General features: G+C 40.4%; 1 protein-coding gene across 1 annotated transcript in view; it reads left to right on the top strand.

Annotated features, from left to right (window-relative positions):
- NTMT2 (N-terminal Xaa-Pro-Lys N-methyltransferase 2) overlaps nucleotides 1–5,676 on the top strand; it is a 37,718-nt gene extending 32,042 nt beyond the window's left edge. The window contains exons 3-4 of the mRNA XM_004384100.1: nucleotides 4,356–4,605; nucleotides 5,373–5,676. Coding sequence (XP_004384157.1) covers nucleotides 4,356–4,605; nucleotides 5,373–5,644 — 522 coding nt within the window. The 3' untranslated portion in view covers nucleotides 5,645–5,676. The remainder of the gene's footprint in view (nucleotides 1–4,355; nucleotides 4,606–5,372) is intronic.
- The last annotated feature ends 6,529 nt before the right edge of the window (nucleotides 5,677–12,205 follow it).

A 12,205-nucleotide genomic window follows, 5' to 3' on the forward strand; every position in this document is an offset into this window, starting at 1 on the left:
GAGACTATTTTGTCCTGTAAGCCTTCATCTTAAGTGAGAATGACAGCACAATTAGAAGAGCGTAGTCAATGGCACTTAAATGTGTATGTAAAAAATTTTTGAAATGGCGTATCTTTGTCTATGTATATTTTCAACAACAACAAAAAAAAAGCTGAGAATTTAGAGGGTTAAAATGTTGTGGGGTTTTTAACCAATGTCATAAAACAGCATATGTGCTACTGTTACATGAGAAACTATCTGTTCTGTAAGCCTTCACCTGAAGTACAATAAAATATTAAAAAAAAAAAAATCATAAATGAAAATGAAAATAAACTTTTTTTTTTTTAAAATCACACATTGTGTGTCATTCTGGTCACATTCATGAAGGGCATCAGATTTCAATACAATCACAACCATAATGTCCATGAGGCAGGAGATGGTGTCACTGAGGTCAGTCTTTAAATATCCCTTCTCAGAGTAGCTGAATGTGAATGAGAGACAGAGAAAGAGCTTTGGTGCCAGAAGATGCAGGGAAAAGGAGGGTGGGGCAGTGCCAACCATGCAGAGTGAAATGGAGTAGAGGAACTAGGCACTAGAGGGAGAGCTTAGAAGTTCACAGGGTTAGAGGCACCTTTGGTGTTTGTAAATGACCATTGTTTCAAAAATGTCAGTAAGTCAAATATCACACGTCTAAATTGGCGAAAATTACAAATCAGAGGAGGAGAATTTTCAAGGGAATTCTATTTCCTTATCTGAAAAGGCGGGAGAATTAGACTTCAGTGGTTTAAAAACTTTGGTTTGTGATTCTCTAGGGTTTTGCTGAAGAGCTTCTTGGAGAATGATGGGAAAGCCTTGTCTCATTTTAACCAGAGCAGCTTCACATTTGGCTGTTTATTGAGAAAAAGGAGTTTGGCTGTTATAACTTTCTTGAGCTCCTCTGGCATAGGTCTCTGAGGTCTCCTTGATTTATTCTTCCTTTGTTCTACTTCTAAGACCACTTTCTACAAAAATGAGAGCAACATGCCCAAGAGAGGCTTTTAGGGAAAAACAATGATAAGAAAGGAGTACGTCAGTGATGCAAATGGTTAACTTACTCGGCTGCTAACCAGAAGGTTGGAAGTTGGGTCTACCCAGAGGAGCTTTGGAAGAATGGCCTAGAGATCTACTTTTGGAGAATTAACCATTGAAAGCCCTGTGTAGATGTATAGCTAACTGCCTCCATGAACAACTGCCTTCTTTGCTATGAGACCAGAAGAACTGGATGGTGCCTGGCTATCATTACTGAACATTTTGATCAAAGATTCTATAGAAGAATTCTGATCAAAAGTGGGAAAATACAGAATAGAATTTCAAATTCTCGTGGACTCCAGACTTCCTGGAGCCATGAAGTTTGGATGAACCCCTGAAACTATTGCCTTGAGATAATCTTTAAACCTTATACCAAAAAATATCCCCTTAAGTCTTCTTAAAGCCAAACAGTAGTTTAGCTTAACTAGTAAAAAATGTCTGCCTTGAGCATTATGCTCTTTTATGAACTATCTATATAGAGCCCTGCTGGCACAGTGGTTAAGAGCTCGGTTGCTAACCAAAAGGTCAGCAGTTCGAATCCACCAGCCACTCGTTGGAAACCCTATGGGGCAGTTCTGCTCGGTCCTGTAGGGTTGCTATGAGTCAGAATCGACTCGATGGCAACGGGGTTTTTTTTTTTTTTATGGGATCAGATTGACAACAACTTGAAAGATTAGATAGGAACCTTAAGGGGCAATGAATTTATGTTAATGGGGGAGGAACAACTCAGAAAAGGAGGGTGAGAATTGTTGCATAACTCCAAAAATGTAATCAATATCACTAAATGGTACATATAGAAACTGTTGAATTGGTGTATGTTTTGCTGTATATATTCTCAACCACAACAACAAAATTAAAGAAAAAAAAAGATTAGAAGAGAAATTAAAAAAAAATAAAGAGAAATCCCCATGTAGTGCACTTCTACTCTGACACACATTAGGTGGCCATGAGTTGGAGTTGACTCAACAAAACTGGGAAAGGTAAAATGATAAGAAAAATTTGCAGTGAGAATCTCTAATTGAGCACAAACATTTCTAGCAAAGTCGTTTCTAGTAGCTTAAAATAATTTCCCTATACTTTCCTCCAATCTTTTTTATGTTATGAATTTACTTAGAATATGCTTTTTTTTTTTTTTTTTAATAGCCTTTACAACATAACCCTTTAGCCTAGGCCTTTTTCTGAATTAGCTTAGTTTAAATTATGCATTTGAATGAGGGTGGCAGCATAGTGTTAGTTGTTGTTGTTGTTGTTAGGTGCTGTCAAGTCGATTCCGACTCACAGCAACACTCTAGGACAGAGTAGAACTGCCCCAGAGGGTTTCCAAGGAGTGGCTGGTGAATTCAAACAGCTGACCTTTTGGTTAGCAGCCTAATGCTTAACCACTGTGCCACCAGGGCTCCAGTTCTGTCATTAGCTGTGTAATGTTGGAAACCTGAGTTTCCTCATCTCTGAAATGGAGTTAATAATCATGGTCTTGTAGAGCTGTTTTGATTTTATAGTTATTATAGATGTAAAGATCTTGGCACATAAAAGCATTCAGTAAATCATGATTATTATTATTCTACCTGAAAAGAAGCTACAATTGCTTCACTTTTTGTTCTTCATTTTACCTTTCTAGGTGTAAGGAAGTCTCTTTAGCTGGACTGGAAAGCAGCTTTTCTGATGTTTCCTTCAGCTCATACTTCACCTTTAACCTTTAGCCAAATTTTTTTTTTTTGATTGTACTTTAGATGAAGGTTTACAGAATAAATAGTTTCTCATTAAACAGTACACATATTGTTTTATGGCATTGGTTAACAACCCCACAACATGTCAACACTCTCCCTTCTCTACCTTGAGTTCCCCATTACCAGTTTTCCTGTCCCCTCCTGCTTTCTAGTCCTTGTTCTGGGCTGTTGTGCTTCATTACTCTCTTTTTGTTTTATGGGCCTGTCTAATCTTTGTCTGAAGGGTGAACTTTGGGAGTGACTTCATTACTGAGCTAAAAGGGTGTCCAGAGGCCACACTCTCGGGGTTTCTCCAGTCTCTGTCAGGCCAGGAAATCTGGTCTTTTGCCAAATTTTTTTTTAATCCTTAGTTCCTGAGAAATCAAGAGTACGCTTTCTCCTTAAGACCTTGATTGGGAACTTTAAGTATCTTTTTACTGTAATTTCTAGCACGAAACCTATTCAGTAGCCATCCCAATTATGACCAAATAATTTAGACCAGCTGAATCTTTATGAATCAGAAAATATTTTCTTTTACTTTATAGAAGCAAGTTTGAAAAAATTTGCCTTGGCTGATTCATTTCCCCTTTCCCCTCCCCACCCATTAATGTAGTGCACAGACCTACTTTAAAAAAATCAGTTTTAAAGATTTCATGCCCAGTAAATCATGTAGTTGTTTCTGGTACAAAAGCAAAAATCGTTTTTTACCATGAAAGAAGACTTTGCTGGAACCACCCTTTACCCACCAAGAAAGTGCTGTGTGCCATGAGGGCTAGGTTTGAAATAAAACCTTGGCCTGAGAATAGGGCAGTTAGCGTTCCCTCAGCTTAGATTCTAGAATTTACCATCCACACAGGAAGAGTAGATCATTCAGAGCCTCTAAAGTACATTTAAAAAAAATTAAAATTTCAGTCATCTAATATGATTTGAAATGTTTCCATTGAATGATTTTCAAGGTAATTATAAAACTCAGAAAGTCTATCATTACTTTACTCTTTTTTTTTTTTCAGAGCTATAACTTACAGGGTAGGTCCATCTAGCTGTGGGTTCAACCCAAATTCACAGTCACCAAAATTCTATCCTTCATTTTTTGTGGGAGAAAATTACCAAGTTTTCAAACCTAAGATATTACTTTTAAAAATTGTATTTTTCAATTCTTTTAATTATCTATATATGGAGAAAATAATGTAAAACTGGAAATGATTGGAGATTTTGAAAAAGGTCATTGAATCCTCTACTTTGATGAGGAAACCCTGGTGGCATAGTGGCCAAGAGCTATGGCTGCTAACCAAAAGGTCGGTGGTTCGAATCCACCAGGTGCTCCTTAGAAACCCTATGGGGCTGTTCTACTCTGTCCTTTAGGATTGTTATGAGTTGGAATTGACTTGATGGCAACGGGTTTGGTTTTTTTATGCCTTGATTATAGTAGTGATAACATGGGTGTTCACATTTCTCAGAACTCATTTAATTGTACACTTAACATGGTGCATCTCACTGTATGAAAATTGTCCTCAATAAAGTTGATTTAAAAGTTAATTGGAGTGGCCAAGGAGCAGGGTGGGTATCTGTACTTGGAGTATTCCACAAGATGCTTTTCTGCAGGGGCCCGGGAAAGCTGGAACGGACTGCGCCTTGGACTGCGGCTCTGGGATTGGAAGAGTCAGCAAACATGTCTTATTGCCGGTTTTCAACAGTGTGGAACTGGTGGACATGATGGAACCGTTTCTCCTCGAAGCTCAGAACTACTTGCAAGTCAGAGGGGACAAGGTAGAAAGTTACCACTGCTACAGCCTGCAGGAATTTACGCCCCCACTCAGGAGATATGATGTCATCTGGATTCAGTGGGTCTCTGGTTAGTCCTGCATGGCATTGCATCTGCCCTTCTCCCTTCCCAGCAGAAGAAAACAATGCCTGGGGCTAATTTGAGGATTCGTGGAATGGGAAAGAGAATAGAAAGGGAGATTTAGCTGCAGTTGTGCTTAGAACAGTTAACCTTAAAGATCACGTAAACTCTCAAAAAGCTCTGGTTGTCCAGATGTCTTTCCCGACATCCTCTGTACAAGCCAGGCAATTTCCACCCTTAGAGAGGGAGTGCCTTGAAACAATCTAAATCCTAGATGAAACCTAAATCCTTGAAAAATTTAAAAGTGGGGCCAAAAAATGTTAATCCCCAGGAAATGAGACAGCAGTGAATTAGATATTGGTATCTCTCTCTCTCTCTCTCTCTCTCTCTCTCGTGTGTGTGTGTGTGTGTGTGTGTGTGTGTGTGTGTGTGTGTATGTATGTAGTAGACACAGAGGAATGATGATAGAGCTGAGTTTTCCAGGGACGTGGGAGGGGCATCCCATAGTGTGGGCAATAATTTATTCTCATGAATACAGGTAGTATAATACCTGTTTTACAGACAGAAGACTGAGCCACCTCAAAGAAGATAAGTATCCTCTTATCTAAATTCTCAAAGGGTGCTGGAACTAAAACAATCTAGGCTGTTAAATAATTCATGAATGAATAGTCTTCTGATTATTCCTCCTAATTCTCAGCCTTGTGTTCTTCCCTACTCACCTCCCTCTCTACCCACAATTTCACCCTGCCCCTCCACCTACTTGGCCCCACATACAGGGTACCTGACTGATAAAGACCTTCTTGCATTTCTGTCCCGGTGCCGAGATGGCCTGAAAGAGAACGGCGTCATCATACTGAAGGACAATGTGGCTCGGGAGGGCTGTATCTTCGATCTCTCTGACAGCAGCGTGACTCGGGACATGGACATCCTCCAGAGCCTCATTAGGAAGAGTGGGCTGGTGGTGTTGGGCCAGGAGAAGCAGGAGGATTTTCCAGAGCTTTGCATCCCAGTGTGGATGTTCGCTCTGCACAGCAATGGATACCCCTAGACAGCACTGGGAATGGCCTGCTAGACCGGGCAGTGGTGCTTTGTGACAGAGGTGCTTTCCTTCAAGGTACCCTTGTATTGTGAGAGGGATGGAGAGAAAGGATGCCCTGCATGTTTGGAAATGATGGATGATGTAGTCTGTACAAGTTTTCACTAATGATATGAGTACATGCACACTGTAGATTTTCTGAAAGAAGAGAGTGAAACATCAGAAAAAAAATGCTTTAAGAGCTTGGATACACCTAAACTGTACAAGTGGCACAAAATCAGAGAGGGGAGAAATTCCCACAAATTCTAACCTGCCTTGGTTCCTGAAGATTTGCATTATATAGTGGTCCAGGATGGGTGAGGGAAGTCTAGACCCCCTTCCCCCTCCCTCGCATCAGCTACCTTTGGGCCAACCACTTCTCCTGAATAAAAACATCCCCTTAATTAAGAGGGCACTAGTCTAAATAATCTTATGAAAACAAGACCATTGCTTAATTTTGTCTTTAGCCTTTCTCTTGGCAGAAAAAGTAGATGATCTCACTTTCTATTTTGGGCCACTTTCATTATCCAATGATGTAATGTAGATGTAATTTGGTAACAGAAGTCTGCATTTCTGTGATGAGGAAGTGTCTCCTTTCAGGAGAAAATATTGTATCCCTGAAATTTCAGCCTTGAGCATATAAGTAAACGTCATCGATAATTTAATTTTAGCCATTGGCTTCCAACACTGCTTGCTTCATTGCTGCTGCCCCTGTTTCCTTGATTAATATGAGTGTACAGTGGCAACAGAAGTAGCAAAGGAAATGATAAACCTGAAAATTGAAGTAGCTGGATTAATTTATGGCATTGATTTAATTAAAAATAATTAAAATCTTTTAAAAGCAAAAATATAATTCAATTGTTATTATCAGTATGTTTAAATATAACTGCTATTGTCTCCAGTTTCTTCACACTGAGGAACATATATATGTCAAGTCTATGAAATGCAAAGAATCAACTGAAGTAAAGGAGGTCTACTTCATGGATATGCTATCACCATAAAAATCATTTTTTCCAGTTGTAACTCTAACTTAGGAGAACAATTATAAAATATTGTAGCATAACTTTAGTAGTTTCATTTAGTGTGTTGGAAAATTACATCCAGCACACCCACTCTACCCCCACCACCTTCCAGCCGTCATATGTTACTTACCATCCTCTAGGGTAACATAACAGAATATGGTTAGAACCATCGGTGAGCAAGCCAGAGATCAGAACTAAATCAAATGGTGAACAGACCAAATATGGCAAAACAAGTGTACTCTTGCCTTTACCATCTGTGAGTCTTGGGGCAAATTGGTAGAATCTTCTTTTCAGGTCTATCCCAGAAATATTCTCTTTTATACCAGTACGCTTCATTCTTTTCCCTCTTGACTTTCTGCTGTGCCAGTATCCAGAAACTGATTTACACAATTGTCAATTTTCTCCTGGGTTTCTGAGCTTATGCAGAAAATAACATAATTGTCCTGTGGATATAAATATGATCTTCAACTCAGTTGGGTCTTTGATGCTGATCAACAGTTCCTTTTCTCTTCCTAAGTCGTGTACCATTCCTCTTAGAAAATTTTCAAGTCTGTCATGGATTGAATTGTGTCCCCCCAAAAATGTATTGTATCAATTTGGCCAGGCCATTATTCCCAGTGTTGTGTGGTTGTCCTCTATTTTGTGATTGTAATTTTACGTTAAAGAGGATTAAGGTGGGATTATAACACCACCCTTACCCAGGTCACATCCCTGATCCAATGTAAAGGGAGTTTCCCTGGGGTGTGGCCTGTACCACCTTTTATCTCTCAAGAGATAAAAGGAAAGGAAAGCAAGCAGAGAGGTGGGGGACCTCATAGCACCAAGAAAGCAGTGCCAGAGCAGAGCGTGTCCTTTGGAACCGGGGTCCCTGCATGGAGAAGCTCCTAGTCCGGGGAACATTGATGAGAAGGCCGACAGAGAGAGAAAGCCTTTCCCTGGAGCTGACGCCCTGAATTTGGATTTTTGGCCTACTTTACTTTGAAGAAATAAATTTCTCTTTGTTAAAGCCATCCATTGTGTTATTTCTGGTGTAGCAGCACTAGACAACTAAGCCAAAATCTTTATTGCTCTAAACAATTTCCCCAAACCCCATCTATCCTTAATGTAACTGAGAAAATAGAAGTTAGGGAGTACATTGCATGAATCCTCACACTCCCCAATCCCTACTGTTAGTAACAGGTACAACGTAAAGGAAAGAGTAGCTTGAGAGGAGAGGCAGTCAGCCATCAGAGCCAGATCATGCAGCCTAATAGGTCATGTTAAAGTTCAGACAAGTTATTCAAAGAACAAAGGGGCAGTTCTTGAAGAGTGCAAATAGGGGACAAGTTTTCTTGTCTTGGGAGTAAAGTCAGAGCCCTGGTGGCACAGTTGTTAAGAGCTATGGCTGCTAACTCAAAGGTCAGCAGTTCAAATCCACCAGCTGCTCCTTGGAAACCCCATGGGGCAGTTATACTCTGTCCTACAAGATGGCTATGAGTCGCAGTAGACTCATGGCAGTGGGTTTTAATGGGTGGGAGCAAAGTCATATACACTGTGGAATGAAGACATTTTGAGTGAGACTTATCCTGCCATCTTCAATCTAAGTCTGTAAGCCGAAAACACTGCCGATGTTTATCAACACACCCAGAAGCCAGTGGCCCCCCCGCAGGTGTATCTAGGGTATGGTACGTTTGGTACATGCCCTGGGTGCGGCTTGAAGCAGGACTGGGTGCCAATGAGCAATTTCTATTGGCCATCGCAGTTTCCATCACCAGCTAATTGCCATGGGCGCTATTTTCCATAGATACTCTGCTGATCGCCCAGGATAAGTGACAGCCTACTTTAGTTCCCAAATACCGGTCCATAGTTCTACTGCCTCAGAATCACCTTGGGGACCTTTTACAAAACAGAGATTCCCAGGCTCCATCCCCATGAGAGTCTGATTCTGGAGCTTGTGATCAGATAATTTGTATTTTTTAAAAGGTATCAAATTGATTCTGATCATTCATTTTGTTTGAGGACACTGAAGGAAAAAGGTGTGGAGCTGGACTCAGAGCCATAGAAGGATAAGGTGCAGCAGCCAAGAGTGATTAAACCCACTTCTCCACTCCAATGCCAGTCTTTCTAACATACAAATCTGACCGTACAAACCTTAGATGACTCCCCATCACCTACAGGGTGAATCCCACTCTCTTCAGCATGGCATGTAGCCCTGGCTTCCCTCTCCAGCCTCATTTCTACTGCACCCCCTGCAGCTGTACTTAAATATTTGTAGTTCCCTAGGGTCTCTATGAGTTGGAATCAACTAGATGGCAGTGGGCTTTTGTTTTTGGTAAAGGAGTCACGATTTGTGACACAGGGTCTTTATAGATGTTACTTCCTTAGCCTGGAACATCTTTCATTCTTTTTTGACTGGCTCAGAATGCTTAGATATCACTGACTCCAGGAAAGCTTCCCTTAATCCCAGTTAGGTATCCCCCCTATGTGCTACCCTCACATCCTCTGCTAACATATCACAACCCTTATCCTACCACATTGGAGTCTCTGGGTGGTGCAAATGGTTAACGCATTGCTAACTGAATGGTTGCTGGTTCAAATCTACCCAGAGGCACCTTGGAAGAAAGGTCTGGCAATCTACTGCTGAAAAATTGGTCGTTGAAAACCCGATAGGAGAGCAGTTCTACTCTGACACACCTGGGGTCATCTTGAGTTGGGATTGACTCGAGGGCAGCTGTACTGGTATCCCATGGCATTATAATCACCTGTTTACCAGCCATTTCCTCTCTAGCGTTCTGAACTCCTTGATGGAGCATTCATGGTTATGTTCTCAGTCCCTACTACAGACCCTACCTAGTACACTGCAGGTAGTCAAAACTTCTGTTGAAAGAGTGAATGGTGATGTTAAAAGCAGAGAGACACAGGGTAATCTAGAGTTTTGGAGGCATCAAACAGGAATCAGAGCAAATCAGCAGGAAAAACCAAGGGCTTCTGAAATTCCATAGCAATGAGATGGACGGGGCTGGTCAAAGCAGTGATCAACAGCGCAAGCTGGCAAGAACAGGAAATGCTTAGGAAAAGAAGGCAGTGAGCGTAGTGCTCAGCAAGTAGCAGGGAAGAATTTATAACAAGAGGATTAGGCCCTGAAGTAAAATCCTGCATAACCAGGAATCTCTTTTTTCAGCAGGAGTCAACCTGAAGATACTGCCAGTCTGAAGCCCTTAGTTTGATCAGAGCGGTGGATGCACCTGATAAGACAGATATGTTAAAACTGTGAGGAGGTCATAAACAAAGCAACTCCTAAGCCTCAAGTATTTCCTGCTAAGCAAAAGGTCTGAAAACTAACTAGATTGTAGATGAAGTTAATCCTTTTGTGAATGTTGAGTAGAAGTAGACGGTGCTCACCAACACTTCACAGATGAATTAATTGCAAACACTCCTGCAATTCTAGATGAACTTTGGAGGACTTCCCTCTTCTTCCAAGAACCGGGGCCACTGCTCCGAAGCACCAGCGTAGAAGTATGCAAAGTCGTAAGGAGTCAGCAATTTTATAGATTCGGGACCATTATAAAAATATAAAACAAAATGAATAAGGTCATCCATGTGAAAGATGATCTGCTTTATATTATGGACACATTTTGGCCCCATCTTACTTTTCTTTTCCCTTCACCATTTCCTGTAACTGGTCTTTTCTGAGTGATGTATTGCAGAGAAGGCCTGTGTCAGATATATTCAGCTGCCTGTCGTGACTAATTAAAACCCGTTGTATTATTGCTTTCCTTAGTTCCAGCTGATTCTTTGCTGCTTTGGTGTCCATGCCAAAAACTACCTCTTATAATCATCAGACGCTAGAGTTTTTGCAGAGGTCACTGCAAGCTAATCAAGCAAATATGTGAAAAATAGTTTTAAATTATCTCAATTGGTAGAGTGTGTGTATACATGTATTTATAGTGGGGGTTGAGAAGGGACTTTTGAAACAATAACTGACCTGTAGAGTTAGTGATTTGGTGTCAGAGAATTATGTTTCTGCAGCATTTGCTTGTTCATTCATTAAGTTGGCATGATTTGACCTTTTGTTACACAACAAGCACTGTATTAAGTCTCTGCAAATAAACATATAGAATATGTCCAGGAAGATCATCTCTTAGTAATGGGAAAGACAGATACATAAATAATTATAATTCAGGATAAAAAGGACTAAAATGGTGGTATGTATAATAAGTTGGAGCAATATAGAGAATGGAGTAACTCATTCCATCTCTGAGGTTTCAGGGAGGCTACACAAATTCATTAATTCACCACACACTGTTCTAGGATCACAGGATACATTAGGGGCCAAGACCCAAAGATCTTGACTTCATGGGCCTTGTATCCTAGGAGAGCTAGAGACGCAGTACATGTAAATTAGTACATTATTTGTCATGTTAGAAAGTGGTAAGTGTTTTGGGGAAAAGAGGGAAAAATAGAGTAGAGTAAGGGCCTGGCAAGTTAATCTGCTTCTGAAAAATCAGCCACTGAAAACCCTGTGGAACACAGTTTTACTCTGACACATGTGGACACACCATGAGTTGGAGTTGACTTGATGGCAACTGCTTTTTTTAAAAGGAGGGATTGGGAGTCAAGGGAGAATGTTGTAATTTTAAATAGTGGTCAGTGTTGGCTCCATTGAAGAGGTGACATGAGCAAAGAAGTGAAGAGGCTAGGGCATTAACCATCTGCATATCTGAGACAAGAGGGAATAGCCAGTACAAATGCCCTAAGCTTTAACTGTGCCTGCATGTTTCAGAAACAGGAAAGAAGCCAGTGTGGTTGCTATAAAGCAGACGATACAATATGAAGTTCATGGACGTGACTAGGGCTAGATTATATAAGGTCTTGTAAGTCATTGAAAGGAACCCTGGTGGTGCAGTGGTTAAAAAATATGGCTGCTAACCATAAGGTCAGCAGTTTGAATCCACCAGCTGCTCCTTGGAAACCCTATGGGGCAGTTCTACTCTGTGCTATAGGGTTGTTATGATTTGGAATTGACTCAATGGCAACCAGTTTGGTTTTTTTTTTTTTTTTTTTTGATTAGTTCATTGAAAGGAGTTTGGGAACAAGAGGAAAATCCACTAAAGGAGACTAAGGAGTAGTAACCAGTAAAGTCAGCCAAGAGTTAGGTGTTCTGGAAGTCAAGTGAAGAAAATCTATGAAGGAGAACAGGGGGACTGACTATTTCAAATATTACTAATAAGTCAAGTAAGAGGAGAACTGAGAATTGACCATTGCAGTCTTGGTAGAGTGGGCAGAAACAAAAGCTGGATTGAGGCGAATGTAATATTATGGTAGTCAATGAAAAAAACTGGAAACAGATAGTGGTGATCATTTCACGACATGACAAATGTAATTAGTGTCACTAAATTGTACAAGTAACAATGGTTGAAATGGCAAATGTTTTGTTATATATATTTCAATAAAAATTTTATAAAAAGTTTACTTTTTTTCTTTTTTTTTATCGTACTTCAGGTGAAGGCTTACAGAACAAATAGTTTCTCAT

This window comes from Trichechus manatus, unplaced genomic scaffold (assembly GCF_000243295.1).
Source record: "Trichechus manatus latirostris isolate Lorelei unplaced genomic scaffold, TriManLat1.0 scaffold00117, whole genome shotgun sequence".
NCBI lineage: Eukaryota > Metazoa > Chordata > Mammalia > Sirenia > Trichechidae > Trichechus > Trichechus manatus.